This window comes from Schistocerca cancellata, chromosome 3, assembly GCF_023864275.1.
Source record: "Schistocerca cancellata isolate TAMUIC-IGC-003103 chromosome 3, iqSchCanc2.1, whole genome shotgun sequence".
In the NCBI taxonomy this organism is placed as follows: Eukaryota; Metazoa; Arthropoda; class Insecta; order Orthoptera; family Acrididae; genus Schistocerca; species Schistocerca cancellata.
The window spans coordinates 424,240,959-424,267,355 of NC_064628.1; the positions used below are offsets into that span (position 1 = coordinate 424,240,959).

The 26,397-nt window shown below is 44.8% G+C and overlaps 1 protein-coding gene and 1 non-coding gene across 2 annotated transcripts in view; one reads left to right on the top strand and one right to left on the bottom strand.

Annotated features, from left to right (window-relative positions):
- LOC126176352 (UNC93-like protein) overlaps positions 1–26,397 on the bottom strand; it is a 399,900-nt gene that overhangs the window by 237,729 nt on the left and 135,774 nt on the right. The window contains exon 5 of the mRNA XM_049923505.1: positions 4,556–4,796. Coding sequence (XP_049779462.1) covers positions 4,556–4,796 — 241 coding nt within the window. The remainder of the gene's footprint in view (positions 1–4,555; positions 4,797–26,397) is intronic.
- On the top strand, positions 26,313–26,386 carry Trnat-ugu (transfer RNA threonine (anticodon UGU)). The gene has a single exon. It is a non-coding gene; the product is annotated as a tRNA-Thr (tRNA).

Here is a 26,397-nt window from a genome sequence, read left to right on the forward strand (position 1 = left end):
GATGTTGGGGCGTGAGCGGAAGACGGCCTAACAGTGTGCGGGACCGTAGCCCAGCTTCATGGAGACGGTTGCGAATGGTCCTCGCCGATACCCCAGGAGCAACAGTGTCCCTAATTTGCTGGGAAGTGGCGGTGCGGTCCCCTACGGCACTGCGTAGGATCCTACGGTCTTGGCGTGCATCCGTGCGTCGCTGCGGTCCGGTCCCAGGTCGACGGGCACGTGCACCTTCCGCCGACCACTGGCGACAACATCGATGTACTGTGGAGACCTCACGCCCCATGTGTTGAGCAATTCGGCGGTACGTCCAGCCGGCCTCCCGCATGCCCACTATACGCCCTCGCTCAAAGTCCGTCAACTGCACATACGGCTCACGTCCACGCTGTCGCGGCATGCTACCAGTGTTAAAGACTGCGATGGAGCTCCGTATGCCACGGCAAACTGGCTGACACTGACGGCGGCGGTGCACAAATGCTGCGCAGCTAGCGCCATTCGACGGCCAACACCACGGTTCCTGGTGTGTCCGCTGTGCCGTGCGTGTGATCATTGCTTGTACAGCCCTCTCGCAGTGTCCGGAGCAAGTATGGTGGGTCAGACACACCGGTGTCAATGTGTTCTTTTTTCCATTTCCAGGAGTGTATTACGGGAACGTGAAAGTAAGGTGCGTGCTGTCAGTCAGTCCACAGCCTTTCCCACACTTACTAATGGACGCTGCGGACACCAATCGCAGAGCGTACTATGTTAGCATTTGTTAATTGGTGTGAACCAGTTCTGGCTTGACACTCAGGCTGGTTCCGGAACACAGGCCAGAACTGTGGACAGACAGCAGTCCTGAACATGAAAGAAAATTTCAATTTCCGGTAGATATTAATAAATACGTCCCGGAAATCCCTCCTACACGATAAGGAAAGACAAACTCCCAAGAGAAAATAAAGATGCTTTCTTCCATGTGGTAGGCAAGACAATTCTGCTCTGAGTACCGGAACCGAAAGTCACACAACGATGTTGATCTCTCTGATCTAGCTCCCCCAGTAAGAATGATATGTTTTCCGATGTCCAGTAAGCTCGTATTTTGTTTAATAAGTGACAGTGTGGAAACGCACAGAATGTCTTACGGGAGTCAAGGCACGCGAGGTCAATCTAGGCCTTTCATCTGCGGCCCCCTCGGTCGTACAAAGAAAGAGAGCGAGCTGAATTTCACATTGTATGTCTGTCTGGAGCGGACAGGAAAGTAAATCATTGTTCTGCGTAACTTTTCCGACGTCCAAAAGGCACGGCCTCTGGGGACGATAAAAGGTTGATCGCAGCCGCTTCCACATTTGTCTGTGTCTGCCAGACATCTGTATGTGGCCTGCATGACGGACTGTGCGACGGAGTTTGATATTTCGACTTTGCCTCAATCCGTAGCCGCTGGAATCCTGCTTCATCTTTCTTCTTATGACTTACATTCTCAGGAACAGTACTTTAAGACATTAAATTACCCGTGGGAATGGCTGCGAATGCGTATCTTTTTCCGTTGGGGCGTTCATTTGACAGTCCTATCTGTTCTTTACCTGTCAGTTCTCTCATTCCTACTTGTCTGTTATTACTGATACCTTTCCGAAAATACGTATGAACAGATCATCCACCTTTAGCTCGAAGACTGCTGTAAAGCAGCTGCTGCAAGCATTTTTCCAGAAACCTCTGGGCAAACGATGCTCTAACACGTATGAAACCTATGGCTGGAAATTATGGACCACTGACATTTGAAAAGGGAAGTTGTCATTGCTATGATTACGCTTAGGAATTTTAGAACCTTTACCTCTTGTACTATAGAAATTGTTTGGTAAAGACGATGTACCTTGTGCAGCTTTTTACCGTGTTTTGGATGAGTAGGTGATTTATTGATTGGTGGTATACGTATCTGGTAAGTTTAAACCATCTTTCCAGTGCCCCACTTTGCGCATGTCGAGCAACTTGGGTAATCTTCGGTTCAAAGATCTAGGTAACTCGGTATAGGGTCTTCAGTTACCATACAGCTGTTAAGACGACAATGTTTTCATGGTGTTACTTGAGAAAACCAGTCTGTTGTTTTATCGCTTCTGACTACTGGGTAAGTTCTGAGATATTTGCAAGTATGATGGGTCGAGAAGTTGATGGATAAGTAATTGACAGCTATTAAGAATACCCTCCAGTGGAGTAATGTAGTACAAATTTACAGAAAGAAGTCGAAGTTGCCAAAATAAAAACGGAAATGAACTTAACTACTTTACAAAAGTTACTTATCAAAGTGAAAAGGAAAGATTTACGAGTAATGATAATTGCTTCATAACCTTCGTTAACAATTCATAAAGTGTCACAGAAAAAATAACTCTCTTAGTCTACTTCCACGTCAAGTAATGAAAACCGCAATGAAATGAAGACGAAGTACCGGATGGTTATAATTAAACATAACACGTTATAGCAAGGAAACTAATCACCATACGAGTACAAAAATTGGTAGTATTGACGGCCAGAGTATGGGGTGCATGATTTCCATGCGTCACAGCGCCGCCCTCCAGCGCCAACTAACTCCATGAAAAATTATTACAATTAACGGTCATCCAATGTGCGTAACAAAGGAGGTTGTTAAAAGTAGGAGAGGAGGTACTGAAGTGTGCGCATGCGCGACAGACTGGTGTCAGATGGCGTGATCAGTCATCGAGGTCTCACACACCTGACCAGTTGCACTGCACTTCTTGATGTGCCTGCATGAGCGTGGAGAAAAGGAGCAGGGCATTATTGGCGAAACTATGTTATCAAAACAACAGTAATGCTGCAGCTGCACTTCGAGAATATTGCCTGCTGAAAGGTTTCCGAAAAGATCTTCTTTCTTCATCTGCTGTGCGGATCATGATGAAGAAGTTCGAATAAACTAGAGAACTGGGCGTCGCTCTGGGAAGAGGCCGACGACCGTTTGCACACCAAGTAGTTGATAAAATCGCTGTTGCTATAGCAGACGCAATGCCCGATCGTCATGCAGTTCGCATACTGTCACGACAGTTGAACATCCCGTGCTCCACTGTACGGCAGGTGCTTCGAACCATTCTAAAATGGTATCCGAAAAAGATCCATATCGTATAGCAGCTTGCATCTCAGGATGCACAACGATGTGTCGACTTCGCTCTCACCTTCTCGCAAGGATTGAAGTTGACGAGGGCTGCCCTGGACCATCCTATGGACAGACGAAGCTCATTCTTCTCTGACGGGTGAGGTGAACACACAGAATTGCCGAGTGTGGGGATCTTATCTCCAGTCTCTGTGCATGCAGTTCCTCTGTATGCTGAAAGTGTCACCGTATGGTGTGGCTTCAGTACTACGTTGATCACTGTCCCACTCTTTTTTTGAACAGGTTGGCGCTCAAGGACCAGAAACGTGCAGGGTGGCTGATCAGCGTTACTGCGACGTGCTTCGCCAGCTTGTCATACCCGCTTTAGAGGCGAGAGACGCATTGAAATCAACAGTTTTCATGCAAGATGGCGCACACCGCCCATCGCTCGTGAAGCTTACCTGCTACTCCGAAACACATTTGGAAACGAACGAATCATCAACCGTTCGTTTCCAAATGCTTGGCCGGCACGAGCACCTGATCTCCCTCCCTGTGACTTATGGTTGTTGGGCTGCCTGAAGGACTGGCTTTACAAGGGCAACATTCACACATGTGTTGATCTGGAGCGCAGCATACCTACGGATGTGCTTCTTTCTGCCGTGCAGAATGCAATCCCGAGCTTTCACACTCTTCTGGGTACTGATGGGCGCCATACTGAGCACTTTTCGCAGGAGTAATCGTACCGGTATGTTCACTTCGCTCTCCACTTTCTCGCAGGGATTGAAGCTGACGAGGGCTGGCCCTGGACCATCCAATGGATAGACGAAGCTCATCATGTAATGGTACGATGTACCATAGCAGCACATTAAAAGTGTTTTAAAAGTGTTTTAAACATAGCTGCACAACAGCAACGGTTCCACGTAATAAAATTATAAACAGCCGACCAGTTGCAATGGATAAAGAAATCTTTACCTAGGTTTCAACAAAATTAATTTTGTCATCTTCAGAAGGTTGCAATTTTACATTAGTATGGACTGATGATCATCGTCATTTTTACAAATATCTGCATAGATCCATTTGTCCAAATTAAAATATTTGGACAAATGGATCTATGCAGATATTTGTAAAAATGACGATGATCATCAGTCCATACTAATGTAAAATTGCAACCTTCTGAAGATGACAAAATTAATTTTGTTGAAACCTAGGTAAAGATTTCTTTATCCATTGCAACTGGTCGGCTGTTTATAATTTTATTACATTAAAAGTGTTTAAGTTGACCTGATTCTGCATTCTTTCTCTTCCCCCTGTCCGTGAAATTAATGCTACCACGTTTGTTACTCATACAATGATTAGGTTCCGTGTTATAACGTGTTAAACAGGCGAAGTTTAATTATAACCACCCGGCAGACCTGAAAGTCTATCAGTAGACATCAAGCGAAACGGTCTTCACACGCAGCTACAACGCGTATTGAACGCGAGCGTACTTACCTAGATAGAGGGTCGAGTCCGAAAGCGACGATAAGACAGGAACCGAGCATGATGGCGAGGTATATTCCGGAAATAAGGTATATCTGGTGGTCTGGCGGGCGCTCCAGGTTGGGGTTGGCAACCGTGTCTGCCGGATGGTAGCGTGGACCACAGGTCTCCAGCAGCAACTCTTCTGGCACACTCCAGTTAGATGCAGCTGCTGCCAACCTTGTGTCGTTGTCCCCACGACTTCCAGACAGAACTGTCAAACAAACCAAAAACAAATTACGCCAAATTTAGTTGTCTGTTAGCATTCACAACAGCAGATTTATTTGGTTGAATAAGTCATTTTCACCTGCACTAGCTCCGCTGTCTTCGACATAGAATAATTCCATCACATATATTTATTACCTGTAGCTACACAAATTTCTTCTTTAATTTTCGTCACTTATGTAAAAGTTTCATGTATCCATAATGAAATTTTTAACCTAAGTTTTTCTGTTCCTTTTAACAGGTCTCTTTCACTCAGCTGGAAAGAGTACGTCGTGGTGAATATTATCTTATTTACTTTACTTTAGTCTCTTCGAGACTCTTCTATCATAGGCCGTGAAACAAAGGGAGGAAAAAAAAACCGAAGGATCACGAAGGAATTATGCATATTGGTCAAGAATTGATATTCATACAACTATCGACTTCGGCGGCCGATGGATGAATGTGTGACACTGCAGCGAAATTTCACCACAGCAAGGATAGTAGAAAAGGACATGTCGACACCAGGACAGAATGACTTTGCGGATTTCATTCCGTGTATTCTGTTAGACAATAACTAAGCCTCGCGGACAGGCAAGTGAACAATATAAGCAGATGTCAGCATTTGCGAGAGATCATGTAGTTGGGCTCAAAGAAGACGGTTTGAATAGTTGTCTGATCGCTCGACATCTGTATAGGAGCGATGCCAGTATTCGATGTTGTTATAGGACTAGGTGTACCATGGCCGTACACAATGGCAAAAGGAAGCAGTTGACTTAGAGAGACGAAATAACGTGAGGACCGAGAAATCGTCAGAGAGTCGCTCTGAGCCCCGTACTTATCATTATCATCGATCTGAAGTAAAACTGGTGTTTCACTGACCACAAGGAACATTAATAGGCGGCTCACAGAAAGAGGGTAAGGTCACAGCGCCAGTTGCACGGATTCCCATTGACCTCTGCACACTGCAGTTTGCAGTGATGTGGGGTACATTCAGCCTGGAATTTAGTGATACAGAATTGTCTTCAGTAATGAGTCCCGCTTTGAACAGAGGTTCCGATGAACAGCAAAGACGTGTCTGCAGAGCTCCCCCCCCCCCCCCTCCGGGATAGTGACTGGGTTCCAACAGGGCTGTCACCTGCCATGCGCCCCGCCAAGCAGGAATGATCGATTGACGTACCGTTCAATTTCGTTGCCTTTCATGGCTAGCCATCCTGGGCTTACATTTCAGCAAGATAATGCCCATTCGCACACGGCGAAAGTTTCTATTGCTTGTCTTCCTGCCTGCCAAATCTGCCCAACTGGAAAAGTTAGTAGCGTTAAGGACAGGACCATCCAAGCAGTTCGGGAGTTTGACGATCTAACGCGCCAATTGGACAGAATTTGGCACGATAGCTCCATTCAGGACACCCAACGACTCTATCAATCAGTGCCAAGCCGAATAACTGCTTGCATAAGAACCAGAGGCGGTCCAACGCGTTCTTGACTTACTCAGTTTGTGAAACTCTTCCGCTATCCAATGTATTTGAAACTGTAATCATTTGTTTGTCTGCACACGTACTTCTACCGTAGCCTCTTTCGTCTTAAAGTGTTCGTTTCCCTGAGTCCTCGAAATGCAGTCGAACAGTTACAGTGATTAGTTACAGTGCAACCTTAATCTGGATGTGTGCGTCTTTACTGAAATTTCTATTGTTGTTCACATTGTTCTTTGCATATGTGCAGCAGTAATAGCCCTGGAACTTCATTCTTATGTGCCTTTGGGTCCTGATTACCTTATTCTAAGGTATTTTACATCATGGAACACTTTATCTAGATACTAAGCCTGAGTTTAAAACTACTTGCATTTTATTTTCATCTTCGTCAGGATAAATAGCCCATTACCTGCTCTGCTTCCCTTTCTCTCTCTCTCTCTCTCTCTCTATGTTACTGAACGAGATTCAAAGGAAAAGGGCGCGATATTTAGAAGAATGTCGAATCGAGTGATTCTTTGTTAGTTTCGTATGTTATGTATTTGTATTTGTTCTGGAAATATAAGAATAAAGCTCTGTTCGATGACCAAACTCAAGGAAGAAACACTCAGTTTTTGTCATATTTTGAATTAAATTAGACCTTAACTGGTACACAACTCTGAGAAACTCGCGACATATATCACCTTGAAGACCAACTCATACCGATCTCCTGATTCACTTATGACAACAACCTTCCTGTCTCTGCTAAAATGTTTGATTTAGGTACATCACAGATTTCAGTTTTTGTACTTTACCTTTCTCTTTGTGTTTATTCTGAGCCCTCTAATGTACTCTTACTTTCATAACATGTGCTTTCTTTAATGTTAGTGATACATAACCCTTTGTTGTGCACTGTGTCGTCATACCCTGGCATTTAAAGCAGGTGTGCTGTTACGCAGTGAAGTAGTCGAAACTGAAAAAAAAAAAAAAAAAAACGGAAGCACATATTGAAGAAACATATATGAATTTACTGAGTAGCTGAGGTTGTGGTTAACTCTAATGTCAGGACATGTGTCACGAAACTTCGTAGAGAGGTTGGCCGATGAAAGTGAAGGTGAAGAGCACAACACTGCTCGCTCAGTCTGTCCCCCCCACCCTCCGTTCCTAGTTTGTACATCGCTCAATGTCATAATGAAAGATTTTGACCTTGATTACTTTGTCTGTAGTTAACATCTGGAAACATGAAAACTAATTTAGTTCTGGTTAATAACAACAATATTTTGCATCCATAATGAGTCTTTAGTTGTGAGAGGCGGAATGACTAACTTATATTTGCAAAATAATGTAGTACATTTAAAATCAAGATAGCCCTATTTCGCACCAATAAGTTAAAGCTTTGCTCAGAAACAGCCTGTAAAGCTATAAGGGTGTTGCATGAGACGTTGAGCTGAGAAATAATTCTTAAGCAAAAGTTCGATAGGTTGCGCCGTTTTTGAACTACGCAGCACTGCAGTTACTCAATCAGGTCGTCGTCTGTTGCAGATTCAAGCAGCCTGTCAGAGGTGGTGTCACCAAACGTATCCTTCGTTTGGTTTCCTCAAACCGAACAAACGTAGCTTTTGCTGACCTTGCTACAATTCATCATTTCCGAAAAACGCACATTTTAACTGGCAGTGAGCATTTCAATAAGTAGTAAATCACGGATGCGCAGGCAGCTGTGCCTTACTGTATTTTAGAGCGTGCAAGTGCTTGAATTTACTTCTGGGTCTGCCGAGCGCTGCCGGCAAGCGGGGTGCACTCGACCCTTCTGTTATTTGTCAGCAATACCCTCCCGTAACACCCTTACAAGCTTTTTGGAGTGTTTCCAATCACGCTGTATAGAAAAGGGAATTAAAGAAGTGAAATAAAGTAAATGAGTGATGAAGTAAGGCAGCATACGGTAGTAAGAATTTACTTGAAATAAAAATATGGGATTCACGATATATTGTTCAGATTAAAATTAAAACATGGCTGAAAGGAAATGTGTTAGATTAGTGTGAACTAATAGCTTGTTCAGTAACAAATCAGGAGAACATAAAATTGGTGAAGAAGGGGAGGGAAGGGGAGGCAGAGGAACAGAGGCAGGTAGACACAAAGAGAGTGAAAGGGGTGGGAGAGAAAGAGATGGAACATGGTTCTGCACTTTAGGAAGACTTTCCAAGCTCTATAACCGTGGTACAATACAAGGCAGTGAAGAAGAGTCAACAGACAAACTAGAAGGAAGACACAAGGGTTTGGGTTTCCCTCTAAAAGAGTATTCAGAATTAAATGGGGAACATACTAGAGTGCGTTCAGGTGTTACACTAATAAGTCTGCATGCTTTTGTGGTCGTTATCAATGGAAGACAAACATTGCGGCTGTTTACGGCACGCCATTTTGCTGTAGCGCATCAAAGTTTCGTTCTGCATGCTGCGATCTCCTGCTGAAGTCCACCTTGAGCCGTGATACATAATTGCGGCACACTACAGGTCATGTTCCGCTCTGCCTCTGGCGCTGTATGAGTAGGCAGTTTTCTCGCTGCGAAACAGAGAGCGCTGGCAACATCGGAGGTCGCCAGACATAGCGTCGGCAATGCCCACGTGGTAGAGGCCGAAGTAACTGTGGCAAGTGCTGCCGGTTGCAGCGGAACATGCCACACGTTCAGGGGCGCGAAGCAGAACTTGGCTGATGTTGGCTTCGCGAGAAGACAGAGCGAGCAACAGGCCAAGGCGGCGTCCGTCGAACTGGGAGGACAACACGGAGGCAGCGTTGCCGACTGCACAAAGGAGAGCCGACAATAGTTTTCCGGTCGGTGTTGTTCCTGGAGGCTCGACCACTAATGCGGCAGGGGTGCACGGGCCGTGCCTGCGCCTTGCGCTTGTGTGCTCTGCGACTAAGATTCCCCTTGTGAAAAGGCCGCTTTTTGTTTTTCTTTATTGTATTTCAATTCCCCATCGGGGCGGGCTGGCAGCAGCATATGCGCTGCTCTTCAGCCGAAAGACATAGAACAAACAAGAGAAGACATTTAAAAAGAACAAAGGAGAGAATATGGTGAATATAGATATAAAAAAGGGGGAACATCATGGAAGGCAGTACACAAGAAATGGGGTGACCGTAAAATGGAGATAAAAAACTGTTAAAACTGTTTAAAAGGAGCACACACAAAAAGCCACACACTGCGACAATTAAAACAACACAAGGCACAGTATGACTGGAGCATAAAAGGTATCGACGGATGGCGTAGCACATAACAAACACTGACGGCGAACCTCAAGGCAGTACACAATTAAAATCACACCTCTTGACGCACAGGAGAAACAGCACTAAACACAACACTGATGTGGCACACTGATGATGATCGAAACAGAGGATCTGCCAGGCGCAAGGAGATGAGGGAGACTGGAAGAAGGGAGGGAGGAGAAGAGATGGGTGAGATGAGCGGGGGGCGCGCTGAAGAGGGCCAGGTAGGGAGGGATGTGGGAAGGAAAGAGGCAAGTATGGGGTGCAGGGTCTCAGGGGAGGGGGGGGGGGAAGGAGGAAAATCCACTCTGGGAGAAGGAGGGAAGAGGGGAAAAAGGGGGCCCTGGGGATTGGGGGGGGGGGGGATAAGGCCAGGTTACAGTTGGAAGGAAACGGCCGCCTGCTCTGTCCACATTTATATTGACTTAGCTGTAGGTAACATCTTAATGTGGGATGGTTACGTAATTCGCAGTGTCCTCGGTCGGATTTCCTTTTGAAGTTGTTTGCTTCTCTGTTTTCAAGTTTATTACGTTGCCTCAAATTTAGCCTTTGGGCACTTTTTATTTTTATTTCATTATTGTTATTTATTAATACAAAGCACATTTCTTATATGTAAGTGTATTCTGCTTATAGTTCAATTTTATTCTGTAGTAATGTTGTGTCAACTGGGAAAAAATTGTGCACCCAGCCTCTTCCACTCCACAGCCTAATGCAGTTGAGAAAATTTTTCTTATCTATCTGAACATTCTAACACTGAGAACTCAGAAGGTTTTAGCGATATTTAGCTAATCTGTTCTTGCCTTCTTTAGTAGACAAGCTAAGAGTTCCCTATAATGCGCCTTGATTACGAGCGGGGACGGTGTTATTTGCGCGTCTAAAAAAGTAACAGCTCCTCCAGGCCAGGGAATTACTCGTGGTTCAAACTAATTCGTCCCTTAGATGGAAATGAGCATTTGGCGTCATTGACCGTGAGGCCTCTTACGGGGCAGGTCCGGCCGCCTTGGCGCAGGTCTTATTACATTCGACGCCACATTGGGCCACCTGCGCGCCGGATTGTGATGAAGACAACACAAAACCCAGCCCCGGGCGGAGAAAATCCCCGACCCAGCTGGGAATCGAACCCTCTCCCGTAGGACGGCAATCCGCCACGCTGACCACTCAGCTATCGGGGCGGACATTCCGTAGATAATAGTTAGCAGGTGCGAAATGTCGAATGCGTTATAGTTCACAAGCCGAAGCCAAGACACTCTTACACCTACAACTGTGTTACGCGCGCTAGGCTACTGTCCTGTACTCGTGTATTGTGCAAATGTGGTATAGTCTAGGAAAGTAAAGTGTCGAAATTGTACCTTCAATTGTGTATATCTAGCTAGATGTCGGTAACTTTGGCCATAAGGGACGGAAAAAATTTTCATCGTGCTTTTGTGGGCTAATATGTTCCAGAAAGTCTGTGCATAACTTGGAAAAAACATCTGGAGTGGCATCATCGCACAGTACGTTTCCCAATTAACAGACAAAATTATATGAAATGTGAACCGGTTCATTGCTTTAAGTCCACATCACGACCTACGGGGAATCGATTAAGAAATTAATAGGTTTCTGCAACCCATTATCAGATTGGAGATTGAATTTTGTGACCTATTACTCGTAATTAACAGTTTAGCCCGCCTTTAGTGACCAGCCACCGTTGCGCATTAGAAGACTCGCCAAGACAATTCTAGCACATACGCCGAAACGTAGAGTTACTAAAGAAGTGCAGTGTGATTATAATCAAACTTTTCCTACTTGAGCCAGTGTATATGAAAAACTGTTTACCGTATTGGTGCCCAGCTTCAAAGGAATGATGTTCAGACTATGGGCGGAAGGATGGTACGGCGTCACAGGGTTGAAATCACAAGCGTAAGTGTGCATTACAGTTGCAGACAGTCAACATGGGTCTATAAAAGGTGAACAGCTGTTTTATCAAAGCAATAACAACAGTGTTGCAGCTCTTCGCGAGTACTTACGCATTAAAGGTATACGGATAGGTCCTCTTTCCGTACCGGGGTTGAAGAACATGATTGGAAAGTTCAAATTAACTGTCGAGTTGGGAACTGCTCCTGGCTGAGGCAGGCGGCCAAATGCGCCACAAATTGGTGAATAAGTCACTGTTTCCATGACTGAGAATACTAGACGCAGTGTGCGACTTTCAACCACTGCAGAAGCTGTGTCACAACAGCTGAACATTCCAAGGTCTAATGTTCGAAAAGTGCAGCGAACAATAGTGAAATAGTATCTCTAGTGCTGTTCCAGTTTGTCATCACATTGGGCAACATTTGTAACCTGTAACGTAAACATGGTATCAAATTAACAAATTTTACCCACTCATTTGGAAATTAAAATGTTTTTCTCTCAACAGTTTATTCGTTATTTGTCTTCCTCTAGTCCTTACAATTGTTGCCACCAAGTTTCGTTTGTACTGCGATCACTCGGTTTTTATGGGCGCTCTCTCAGCTGGCGAAAGTTTAATTATAGCCACCCTGTATAGTACGTAGATGGTATGGTCTTCTCAAACAGATTTTAGTTTCACAGATATTACAATAATTAACATAACGAAGGGAATTTTCAATTTGATACAGGCGATGGGGGGAGAAGCAATACCGGTAGGCGTTGAATATGGTGTGGTACCAAAGAACACTTTGGAAAGAGTGACATTTCAGACTTACTGCAGACGCACAGTAACTGATTCTTCTAAGACTAAAGTCATATCCGAATAATCACGTCAGTCTCAAACACGGTTAACAGTCTGGAACGGCGCGACCGCTACGGTCGCAGGATCGAATCCTGCCTCGGGCATGGACGTGTGTGATGTCCTTAGGTTAGGTAGGTTTAAGTAGTTCTAAGTTCTAGGGGACTGATGACCTCAGCAGTTAAGTCCCATAGTGCTCAGAGCCAAACACGATTAGTGTACACTTGTTCACACACTGAAGTGCCAGAGAAACTCATATAGGCATGCGTATTCAGAGAGATATGAACAGGCAAATAGGACGCAGTGGTCGGCAACGCCTATATAAGATAACAAGTGCCTGGCGCAGTCAGTTTTTCGATCGGTTACTGCTGCTGGAATGGCAAGATTTAAATGAGTTTGAACGTGGTGTTGTAATCGGCGCACGAGGTAGCGAAGAAGTGGGGATTTTCCCATACGACCGACCATTTCACGAGTATACCGTGAATATCAGAAATACGGTAAACATAGAATCTCCGACTGCCGCCGGAAAAAGATCCTGCAAGAACGGGATCAATGACGACTAAAGAGAATCGTTCAACGTGACAGGAGTGCAAACCTTTCGCAAATTGCTGCAGATTTCAATGCTGGGTCATCAACAAGTGTCAGCGTGCGAACCATTCAACGAAACGTCAAAACGTCATCGATATGGGCTTTCGGAGCCGAAGGCCCTCTCGTGCACGCTCGACGACTGCAGCACACAAAGCGTTACGCCTCGCCTGGACCCGTCGAGACTGACATTGGACTGTTGTTGACTGGAAACATGGTTCCTGGTCGGACAAGCCTCGTTTCAAGTTGTATCGACATAGGCCCAGCAAGCCAGCAGTGGACTATTCAAGCTGGTGGAGGCTCTCTAAGGGTGTGGAGAGTGTGCAGCCGGAGTGATATGGAACTCGTAATACGTCTAGATACGACTCTGACCGGTGAAACGTACCTAAGTATCCTGTATGGTAACCTGCATTCATTCATGTCCATTGTGCATTCCGACGGACTTGGGAATTCCAGCAGAGCAATGGCACAAGCCACACGCCCAGAATTGATACAGGGTGGCTCCAGAATCATTCTCCTGAGATTAAACACTTCCGCTGCCGACCAAACTCCCATGATTTGACCGTTATTGAGCATATCTGGAATGCCTTGCAACGTCTTCTTCGGAAGGGATTTCCACCGCCTCTTACTCTTACGGATTTATGGACATCCCCGCAGGATTCATCGTGTAAATTCCCGCCAGCACTGCTTCAGACTTCAGTAGAGTCCATGGCACGTCGTGTTGCGGCGCTTCTGCGTGCTCGCGGGGGCCCGAAACGATTTTAGGCGCGTGTACCAGTTTCTTATGCTCTTCTGTGTAAAAGTTCCAGCACATACTTAATGTTTCCCTTCAACAATAATGTGTATATAAAATAATTCTTATTCAACACGAAACTTTTAAAGGATTAAAAAAAATTAATAATGAAATGGAGCGAACTTATTGATGTGCTATTATACTAGTTAGGTGATAGAACATAAGAAGAACGGCAACACCAGAGGATGATTATTTTAGGTGATATACCTGCCCTTTGTAAAATGTAGTGTAAAATGATACGTTAGGATGTGGTGCCTAGGGATATAAATGTGGCCCTGTTGATGTGACATAATTAATCGTTGATCTCGAAAACATGAATAAGGAAGTCGTTTGATACGAAATTAAGAAATAATCACAATTAATGGAGTTTATTACGAGGGTAATCCCAAAAGTAAGGTCTCCTATAGAGTTGTTTATTTCTACAGTGGTTTACATCAGTTTACAGCTACACAATTTAGCTATTTTTTCACATAATCACCATTTCTGTTGATGCATTTTTCTAGACTCTGTGGCAGTTTTTGTATGCCCGTGTCATACCAGCTCGCCGCCATGCTGTTCAGATAGTTATGAACTGGCGTGATTGTTGCTTGGCCTCAGGTGTAAAGTGGTATGCCCAGGTTTCGTCACCCGTGACAATGGAGTCCAGAAAGTTGTCCTGTTCGGCTGCAAGACGGCGAAGAAATGCGCGGGAAGCATCAACTCGTTGCTACATGTGGTCCTCAGTCAGCGTGCGTGGCACTCATCTTGCCCACACCTTCCGGTAGTTCAATGTTTCCGTTAAAATTCTGTGAGCGGTGCTTCGGGAAACCTCAGGAAACAACTTGCAGAGACAATCTAGGGTGATACGCCGATCTTCACGTATGCTTTGCTCAACCTTCAACACTGTCTCCTCAGAAATTGACGGTCTACCGCTCCTTTGTTCGTCGTGAATTTCGGTCCGACCAGCTGCTAACTTTCTACACCACATACCAACATTTTTGACATCCATGCACGACTCACCATACACTTCCGTCAACTGGCGATGGATTTCAATCGGTGCAGTGCCTTTGCGTTCAAAGACCGAATAACTGCGCGCAATTCGCACTTGGCGGTAACATCCAACGGGAGCTCCATTGTCAACGGCTGCCAAGCCAAGACTGAGCGCCTCAACGCGGCGTGCGCATGTTTACACACAGCGCGGCAAGCGCACTTCATAACAGTGTGGCCAACTGTCACACAAACAGAGTTCTGCACTTATATATAAAAAAAGAGACCTTACTTTTGTGATTACCCTGGTGCATTAAAAGTGGAAGATAAAATACCTGTCGAAGATTGTCAATTCTAAACTAATGTCTCGCCAAGGCTTTGATCTGTGGTGGTTAATTTCACCTTCTCGCTATCGATAGCTTCTAGCTGGCGCCTTACCACGTGACGTGTATTCCTGCCTTGTGCGGTTATCGCTGTCCCGGCTAGGCTTCAAAATAGAGATGGGTCGAACTCGTTCATTCCCGTGAACTACTTCATTCATTTCACTCTTTGCCGTGAAGCGTTCAAATGAAGTAGTTCATTCGTGAAGTACGGAAGCCTGGCGAAGTTGCCCAGTTCGCCACTGAGCCGCGGCTGCGCTCGCTTCGCCTCACTCGCACAATAAAGCTTCGTAATACTTCATAATTTTACCAACAGATGGCCGAACTATGCAGCAACGTGCACACAATGTTTTACGCTCTTACAGCGTCTGAGTTAACTTAAATAGAGCATGGTCGAAGGGGACAAAGGAAAGATAAACAGAGAAGCCCGTCACATATAAAGAAGGTTCAAATGGCTCTGAGCACTATGGAACTCAACATCTTAGGTTATCAGTCCCCTAGAACTTATGAACTATTTAAACCTAACTAACATAAGGACATCACACACACCCATGCCCGAGGCAGGATTCGAACCTGCGACCGTAGCAGTCCCGCGGTTCCGGACTGCAGCGCCAGAACCGCACGACCACCGCGGCCGGCGCCCCCGATATAAAGAAGGTATTACATTTAATCTTGCTCGATATTTTCTCATGAAGCGCCCAAAAAAGCCTTTATCTGCCAAATGAAACATTATTTGTTGTACTCATGGACTGAAAACTAGGGCTACCAACGAAATGCAGTCCACTTTTATGTTCCTTTTAAAATTTAATCCAAAACAGAATGAGTATGTTTACCACTGTCACAAAGTCTATATATCTACGTTAAGTAATTATTCAGAAGTTATCCTGTAGATTTTATTTTTGTTGAGAATAATAACCCTCCATATTCAAAACGTAAACTGTCACCTGTAGTCATTGGTATGATTTCAGGTAAAATCCCTCTTTCAGTGTTATTAACAAACCTTTTATTTTCATGTTGGCTGTGCGAGCTCACACAGCCAGCCTCTTCGTTTGTATCTTTAATATTCATCTGTCTGCAAGCGCTGCCAACGGTAGGCTACCCGTAGACGCGAAGTTTAACTGCACAAATAGCCACGGGTAATGATGTCAGCACTGCAGGAAGCAGCTGAGGCTGCCTTCCCCTCGCCCCTCACCACCACAACCCCACGTAAACCTATCGTTCCCCACAAACACCGCGCGATTTGTCGACAGGCAGTAGAGGGAGGACTGAAGTGAAGGGAGGATGAGTGACGTAGCGCCGATGTAGTGGGAGAGGGAGAGGGGAAGAGAGTGAGTGAACTAGAAAAAAGTATGGAGTGTGCTATCTGTGAAGAGTTTGAAGTACCAGTTCATTGAAATTGAGTGGTTAGTTCACACTTCACTGGAGTGAAGCGTTCATTTGAACGACTCATTCACGAGCTCCCCATCACTACTTCAAAAGCGGCCGGTAGAGCGGCATCCAGAGTGGCCATCGAACAGCGCAGTGTAGGTAATTTTAGTCTTCGCACAGTGTGGACCTGGGGCCAAAGACAGTACTTGGAGCAACGGACACGCAGTGCAGATCGGCAGAACGTCTTTTCTGGGTCGCCGTTCAGTCTTCTTTGCCAGGACTGGGCAGAAGGTTTGGTTCGCCTATGCTGTGGGTATCTGGTTGATCAACTCTGTGCACAGATTTCCCGCTCCGCAAGCTGTTTAAGCTGACGTTTCGCGTTCGTATTGGGTCGTCACGCCCATGTTCCGGCTTAAAAATCAAGCGCCGGCACGACGCTCACGTACGGTTGAGCAGAGAAGGCTGTCGACAAGACGTCAGCCAATAGTACGCTGACTGACCCCTCTCTAGGACGACACCGACACAGCAGCGGCCTCTAGGCGAAGAGAACACAAGCGCCGCGCCCCTGGCCGCGGCCCAGTTGAAGACTGGCCATTCTACGAGCAGTACACTAGCGACTTAGGAACTGTATTCTTTCACTTGAATTAGGAGTTGTGTATAATATTGAAGGGATTTTCTTATTTTGTCTGTCGCCCCTTGTTTGCGCACCATTGTAAATTCTCAAAGTTAAGTCTTGTCACTTATCTTACTGTAGTTAAAAGCTCATTAAACCGATTTGCTTGAATTTTTGTCTCGCGATCCGAGAAGCAGGTCTCCTAGGAAGGACCCAACAGCCCGCCATTGTTAGTTGATTATGTGATCCTAAGACGAATTTATTTGTGTGGTTTTTGACGTTGACTTGTTTTAAACTGCTGCTCAGGGTTCTCTCTAAAAGACTGCCTTGGTTAATTGTTCGGCGGTGACATGTTCACGTAATATGGATTTACCATATTCGAAAAAATGGTTCAAATAGCTCTAAGCACTATAGAACATGACATCTGAGGTCATCATCAGTCCGCTAGACTTAGAACGACTTAAATCTAACTACCCTAAGGACATCACACACACCCATGCCCGAAGCAGGATTCGAACCTGCGACCTTAGCAGCAGCGCGGTTCCGGACTGAAGCGCCTAGAATCGATCGGCCACAGCGGCCGGCTTAACATATTCGGCTCGGCCACAGGCTGTACGAATTACACCAAGGCCGGCCGGAAAGGCCGAGCGGTTCTAGGCACTACAATCTGGAACCGCGCGACCACTACGGTCGCAGGTTCGAATCCTGCCTCGGGCATGGATGTGTGTGATGTCCTTTTAGGTTAGTTAGGTTCTAGGGGACTAATGACCTCAGAAGTTAAGTCCCATAGTGCTCAGAGCCATTTGAACCATTTTTTTGTTACGCCAAGATTTGTATTGGGTGCACTCTTGCTCAAAGTTATACCTGTTCCTTTGTGGTATATGGTATTTGATGCCTTGCGTCATATCTGGTTGTTATGTCAATTTGTGTTACTATTTTACGTGCCCATCTTTCACGCATAATTATATCAAGATCTTATGGAGTATGGAGAATGAAGTTTTCTGAAGTTTTAAGTTTCGTGTGTTATGACTTCTAGCTAATCGTAACACTTTAGCGAGTTGTTCTATATAATCCTTCCTGCAAGAACTTACAGCTCCCATTGACTAGTTCTCTTTTACAACTTACTGTTTTAGCAGATCTTATTTTCTAAGGAGTATTACCTTACTGGAAGGTTCTATAAGTGCAATCGTGGTTAAACAATAGCTTTCAGTTGTAGTGTAATTCAGTAAGACATTTATGTGTGGTGTTTGCTACCGGGAGAACGTTCCGTGTCGGCCGCTTCTCGCCCCGTTGGCCTGGTTTGCATGCGTCCGTGTCGAACGGCTCTCCGTAATTTGCTATCGCGGCTTGATATTTGTTTGCAGTCGCGTGTCTTGACTGTCTGTGCTCAAGTTGAGTACCTTACGTTATATGACTTGCAATGAAAATGAAATTTTGCTCTCGGGCAAGAGGCCTTCATCTGATTAATTGGTTTTGCACAGGGAGCCGGCTGGAATGGCCGAGCGGTTCTAGGCGCTTCAATCTGGAACTGCGCGACCGCTACGGTCGCAGGTTCGAATCCTGCCTCGGGCATGGATGTGTGTGATATCCTTAGGTTACTTAGGTTTAAGTAGTTCTAAGTTCTAGGGGACTAATGACCTCAGAAGTTAAGTCACATAGTGCTCAGGGCCATTTTTTTTTTTTTTTTGCACAGGGAATTTTTCCGTTTAATGTTATTGTTCTGTTTAAAACATATTGTACCTTCGTTACAAGTTTTATTTTAAATCATGTGGTGTAAACCCTTTGGGTAAGACGTAAAGGCTAATTGTTATGCCTTTTTAACTAGTTAATATTTATCCTCTGGGGGTCTACCTTACGTCTTGATTTTGAGCTCACTTGCACAAATTTATCTACTGCTCAGTTTTAATAATTTTTCTGGTTGATGTAAATTCTTTTTAATTTAAATTTTTTAAAAGCCAATACTGTTAAAGTCTTAACTTCTTGCATCTTGTTTAAGGCCATTAAAAGGGCATTATTGTAATTCAGTAATTGTGAGATTCACCATTTTGAACGCTTTTCAAGTGTGTAAATTTAACAAGGCAAATTAACCTGAAATTTTCCTACCCGTTTTTCTTAGAGCGGACCTGTTATTACTTTGAAAAATAAATGTTTGTTGTCAAAAAGATAAATGATGTTCGTTAAAGGGACCTAATTCTTCAAAGTCATTTTCTTGATCCTGGTTATTCCCGATCACAAGCTTGTTAAAGGATCTGGAGTCTGATTTTAATAAACAAGTATAAACATAAAACAATTACCTATAATCCCGAAGTAGTACCGTGATGAAGGAAATGTTACTATAAAAAGGCGCCGCCCGGGGTGGCCGAGCGGTTCTAGGCGCTACAGTCTGAGACCGCGCGACTACTACGGTCGCAGGTTCTATTCCTGCCTCGGGCATGGCTGTGTGTGATGTCCTTAGGTTAGTTAGGTTTAAGTAGTTCTATGTTCTAGGGGACTGATGACTTCAGAAATTAAGTCCCATAGTACTCAGAGCCATCTGAACCACTTTTTATTAAAAGGCAGATAGAGCTAGACATTTGTTTCTGTGGGTAGAGATGAAAGCATAACGATTATAAAATCTGCAAGTGAGTCTTGAGTATGAAGCTTGAAGTTACTGAAACTCATCTTTCTGTCGTGGCTGGATTTCACCATCTTAATCTACAGCTAGAGGCTGAAGCGTCTGCAAAATGAAGTTATTGGTGGCGTCCGCGATTCACCGGAAAATTTTCTACGTCCCGCATCCATCTGCCCCGAGAGGCATCTGGTTGTTTGGCTGATGGAGAGCGGAGGTAGAGCCTGTAGGTAAAAGTCCCGGTGGCGGAAAGCCTGGCAGAGAGGTGGTTTTGTTCCAACTGCTTCCTAAAAGGACGAGTCGTGTTTTCGTGTTTTTGCTCTCAATGTCATTTAGATTGCTGAGACTACGGATATTCCGAGCACCGATCAGTAAAATATACTTCAAAAGAAGCTGGTCGCCTTTCCTGACCCGTGATTGAGGCGCTTAACCTGTAGTACTCTCCGTAACACTTGACGCTGAAAAATTTTGCCCCGCTCTCTTTCGATCTCTGACTTTGCCCAGCGACACGGGACCTCGGCAGCACAGTCGAATTTCTCTAACTTATAAATTATTTGTGTTAGACAGTCTTGATTTTTGTAATGTTTGAGTTCTTCGGAGACCCACGCCTTCAAAGGCGGCCTAGCCCTCGAGTTCTCCCTCCACTTTTTTGATGTTATCTGCTGGAAGCGACCTACGCCGAAGAACCTCTGCTTTCTGTGTGCTACGTCGTTCTTCCAGGCCTCGCCACAGACGGCATTTCTCCTCTTACCGCACTGAGGTTTTTAAAAACAAGCTGTCGGTAGTCCTACACTACGGAAGATCGCGTTTGTTATGTGACTTCCAGTGAGCGACTCCTAGGGGTGGTTCTTCAAAGCAAAGCCAGGTGACAAAGTAGCGCTGACCTTCGCCATAGCCGGTGAGCCCTTCTGAGGATTCGTTTCATTTTAAATCTGTTTGCTTTGTAGACGTGAGGATTGCTGGTGACACCCGAAACTCGAACTTCATTCGAAATTGCCGGCTGCTGTGGCCGAGCGGTTCTAGGCGCTTCAGTCCGGAACCCCGCTGCTGCTGCGGTCGCAGATTCGAATCCTGCCTCGGGCATGGATGTGTGTGATGTCCTTAGGTTAGTTAGGTTTAAGTAGTTCTAAATCTAGGGTCTGATGACCTAAGAAGTCCCATAGTGCTTAGAGCCATTTGAACCATTTCCATTCGAAATTTTTGTGAGTGTGCTGGAGCAAGAAAGAAAAACTTTTCAAGTATAGATTGTATGGGAAAATAATTAAGTAACCAGAGGGAAAATTACAAGGAGGTAGAAAGACTGGAATATTGGTGATTAATTCTGCTACAGGATATAGAAACTGATGATACAAAGGAACTGAGGACATATAGCAACAAGTCTAAAGAGTTTCCTGACTTACGAGCAGTGAAACTTAACATGCTTTGTACTGTGCTATATTCAGTGTACATTCTCAGTAGTATATCCGAATCGTAGGCGAACGAAATAAATCACGTTTTCCTTCATTGTTCTTAATATTTTTGTAGGATTGTTGAACAGTTTGTGGGTAAACTGTTACGCTGAGACAGAGAACGCCATGTTGTTCATGTACGAATAACTGAGTTCTTCCTGATAATGTGAGCTGTCTTGAGTTGAAATAATCATTAGCATGGCAACAGACACTCCTCATTTGCTGAAATTTCCTAGCCACTGTTAAATTCATGATTGTAACATAACGGTTCTACATAATAGGCTAGGCGTTCATGCATTTTCCAGTCCAATTGAAGTAGAGGTTCTGCTACAATCATTGGCAATCAGGAGACATGTTTCTCAAACGAGCTGCTTTCAAAATCTGCATTTGTTTGTTCAGCAGCGCGATTAGGTCTACGTTCTATGCAAGATCTTTCAGTTCTTCAAGCAGGCGGTGACAGTTCAGGTGCCTTTCATTGTTGATTCTAGTACACCATAATTTCTGAATGTGTGTGGAGAAGTGTAAGGATAGCAGACAGAGCAACGCATACGCCGTGCGCATGCTGTTGACTACAAAATGGAGCAGTTACCAATTTCGTAAGTCCAGTCATTAACTTAGTGGTAGGTAATTCGATTATTAAGGTTCATTCACATGTTCATTTATGTCCATGGATTAAACTGCAGCGCTGACGTGAGTCTTACGCTCGTGAATTCGTTGTTAAAATATAGTGAGACTGCGTTTAATATAATTTCATTGGCCAAAATTTTTATGTTGTTAAGAGGACATTTCACTAGGGCAACTTTTTGTAGGCAATACTAGTTATTCTCATAATTTACGTTCTTTCAGTATTGACTGGCAGTATAACTGGTGCAAAGTAGCAGTTTGAAATGTTTGTCGATGTATACGTGAAGATAAGCTGTAGTAAAGTCTACGGCCACCACATGCTGCTGCGGCCTCCTACAGATGGCCCATTGCAGCAGCACTTGTTTCTCAAAATAACCAATTCCTGAAATAACCAATTTTTGGTATTTTATTGCTATTGGTTCATGTGATACACGTAGAAATCGAACGAAGACTGAAATTATTTTGACTGTGTGTTTCAGAATACACAGAATAAAATTGTTTAATTAAATGGGAAAATAAAAAAAAAAAGTTCGCTCTGTTTCGCGAAAAGTGGTCAGTGGATAAATACTACAAAGAATCACCAGTATTCTGGTCTTGACCAATCTTTTTAAACTCTGCTCGGAAACCTTCTTGTAATCGGGGATCATGTCACTGTTTGGACATAACGAATGGTCGGTGGTAAAGTGTAAAAACTGAAGTTGAGGAACTCTGTTTTTTGTTTTTATTTGCCATAGGCGTATTATGTGGATATATGTACCAGGCAAGCTGCTTTCTGTTTTTATTGTATACTACGAACTGTCGATACTCTTTTAATCTATTACTGTAATTCCTCCCCACTTTTGTTATTTCATAGAAATGGCAGACAAATCCTTAGCCTTTCTAAACAAATGAAGCATTGTACTTCATTGCTATGGCATTTGCTAAAAATATTTCCAGAGTATCTTTGATGCCATTCTGCAATACAGCGGATGTCCGGCGACAACTGTCTTGTCAACTGAAGACACAAAGTTTGAAAATAAGTCCGTGATCATATATTGGCACTTTATTTTACAGGACCGTCTTGATCACACAAACTTTTACACTTCACTGTTGCCGGTTTCAACTACTGCCATCTTCAGATCACAAATTATTCTTATGTAGTATCAACGTTAAACTAAACATTTAGGTACATAGTAAGTGCTCTATTATGTAGACGAGTTGGGGCAGAGCTTGCACACTGCACGTTCACGTGTATCTTAAGCCACGTCACAAGGAAATAGGGACAACATTGTCTCAACAATGTGGTTTCCATTCTTGGGTATGTGTTATTGCTCATTTCTGTCGGAGGTATTATTAAAACAGCGCTATTCGCTTTTTTTCTTTTTCTACACTCATTCTCATAAATTAACGATAATGCTGATACATGGTGAAACAACTTTCTGGTGGGCGGTTTGCGGGTTTAAATCACTTCTGGGTTTGACCATGCGGTGCAGTTGACCAGCGATCGTCGCACGGTGGCGCTGGCAGCAGTCCACATACGCAGCCGTGTGTTGGTGCATGTCAGAGTACGATGCAGCGAGTAAGTGTGCAGACGTTTCCAGACGCGCTAATGGTGACTGTGTGTTGGAAATGGCTCAAAGAACACATATTTATGACGTTATGAGGAGCAGAATACCAGGGCGACTGGAGGCTGGTCAAACACTGCAGGCCGTGGCACGGGCCCTCCGTGTGGCACGAAGTGTGACCTTAAGATTATGGCAACGATTCCAGCAGAGGGGAAACGTGTCAAGGCGCAACAGTACGGGACGTCCACAGTGTACTACACCACAAGAAGACCGATATCTCACTATCAGTGCCCGCAGACAGCCACGGAGTAGTGTAGGTAGCCTTGCTCGGGACCTTACCACAGCCACTGGAACAGTCGTCTCCATACACACTGTCTACAGACGACTGAACAGACATGGTTTATTCCCCTGGAGACCTGCAAGGTGAATTCCACTGATCCGTGGTCACAGGAGAGCCTAGTGTCAAGAACACAGTACATGGTTATTGGAACAGTGGTCCCAGGTTATGTTCACGGAGGAGTACAGGTATAGTCTGAACAGTGATTCCTGCTGGGTTTTCACCTGGTGTGAACTAGGAACCAGATACCAACCTCTTAATGTCCTTGAAAGGGACCTGTATGAAGGTCGTGGTATGATGGTGTGGGGCGGGATTATGATTGGTGCATGTCTTTGACAGAGGAACTGTAACAGGTGAGGTGTATCGGGGCGTCATGTTTCACCAGTATGTCCACCTTTACAGGAGTGCAGAGGGTCTCACCTTTCTCCTGACGGATGATAACGCACTGCCCCACCGACCTACCATCGTGGACGAGTACCTTGAAACTGAATATATCAGGCGAATGGAGTGGCCTGCTTGTTCTCCAGACCTAAACTCCATCGAGCACATCTGGGTTGCTCTTGGTCGACGTATCGCTGCACGTCTTCAAACCATTACGACACTTCAGGAGCTCCGACAGGCGCTGGTGCAAGAATGGGAGGCTATAACCCAGCAGCAGCTCGACCACCTGATTCAGAGTATGCCAACCCATTGTGCGGCCTGTGTACGTGTGCACGGTGATCATCTCTCATATTGATGTCGGGGTACATGTGCAGGAAACAGTGGCGTTTTGAAGCACATGGGATGGCCGCGGTGAGCGAGCGGTTCTGGGCGCTTCAGTCCGGAACCACGCAGCTACTACGGTCGCAGGTTCGAATGCTGCCTCGGGCATGGATGTGTGGGATGTCCTTAGGTTAGTTAGGTATACTTAGTTCTAAGTCTAGGGGACTGACGACATCAGATGTTATTTCCCATAGTGCTTAGAGCCATTCGAACCACTTTTTTTTTTGTAGCACATGAGTTTCGGGACGGTTTTCTCAACTTATCACCAATACCGTGGTGTTACAGATCTGTGTCGTGTGTGTTGCCTATGTGACTATGCTATTAATGCGTTTTGTGTAGTGCCACGTTGTGTGGCACCACATTCTGCAATCATTCTTAATTTATGAGCATGAGTGTCTCGTAAAGCAGTATTTAAACTAATGCAAATTTTACAAATAGAAGTTATTCAGTTTTTAATAAAAGTTTTCTTTAAAAGCGACAAATTTTAGCACTGCTGTTGTTGCTAATTGATATTTTTCGTTATTAGTAACAAAATAAGAAACACCTGTTGTGACCGAGACCAAACAAATATCGAAAAGTACTGGTTATTCAGTACTGAAGTAACAGTATCGATCTTAACCTGTCGATTTCTCCCGTTCCTAGTACTAAGTTCGCCACCAATTACGAACTTAATGCAGTTGTCTTCCAGTAACGCCGAGATATCCCCAAGGAATGGTTTGCTAGGCAAATACGGAAGCTGCGAGAATGATGGCGGAAGTGTTTAGACATTGGTGGGAATACCTGTAATGCAGTCTGTATTCTCTTGTTCAGTGAATGGTTCTCGTGAACGCGCGCGCTCGCCCGCAAACACACACACACACACTTTAGTACGAATTATTTTTTAATGAAATTACAATGAAATGAACACCCTTAGCTGCTTACAGGAGTTCACATACGTCAACGGGGACAGATGAAAATGTGTGCCCCGACCGGGACTCGAACCCAGGATCTCCTGCTTACATGGCAGATGCTCTATCCATCTGAGCCACCATTGACACAGAGGATAGCGCGACTGCAGGGATTTATCTCTGGCACGCCTCCCGCGAAACTCACATTCTCAACGTATTGTCCCGCACTACATTCCCGCAAGAGATCGGGCACTGTTTGTGCATTCGCACAGAAGAAGAAGATGGTCAAGTGGCCGGTGAGCCTTAACTATATATACAGGGTGTTGCAAAAAGGTACGGCCAAAGTTTCAGGAAACATTCCTCACGCACAAATAAAGAAAAGATGTTATGTGGACATGTGTCCGGAAACGCTTAATTTCCATGTTAGAGCTCATTTTAGTTTCGTCAGTATGTACTGTACTTCCTCGATTCACCGCCATGATTTCATACGGGATACTCTACCTGTGCTGCTAGAACATGTGCCTTTACAAATACGACATAACATGTGGTTCATGCACGATGGTGCTCCTGCACATTTCAGTCGAAGTGTTCGTACGCTTCGCAACAGATTCGGTGACCGATGGATTGGTAGAGGCGGACCAATTCCTTGGCCTCCACGCTCTCCTGACCTCAACCCTCTTGACTTTCATTTATGGGGGCATTTGAAATCTCTCGCCTACGCAACCCCGGTACCAAATGTAGAGACTCTTCGTGCTCGTATTGTGGACGGCTGTGAAACAATATGCCATTCTCTAGGGCTGCATCAGGGATTCCATGCTACGGAGGGTGGATGCATTTATCCTCGCTAACGGAGGACATTTTGAACATTTCCTGTAACAAAGTGTTTGAAGTCACGCTGGTACGTTCTGTTGCTGTGTGTTTCCATTCCATGATTAATGTCATTTGAAGAGAAGCAATAAAATGAGCTCTAACATGGAAAGTAAGCGTTTCCGGACACATGTCCACATAACATATTTTCTTTCTTTGTGTGTGAGCAATGTTTCCTGAAAGTTTGGCCGTACCTTTTTGTAACACCCTGTATACTAAGATGGTATCTGTTCTTTCGGACATGTCCGAAAGAATGTGGGTTTCGCGTGAGGCGTGCCAGAGATAAATCCCTGCAGTCGCGCTATCCTCTGTGTCCTCGGTGGCTCAGATGGATAGAGCGTCTGCCATGTAAGCAGGAGACCCCGGGTTCGAGTCCCGGTCGGGGCACATATTTTCAT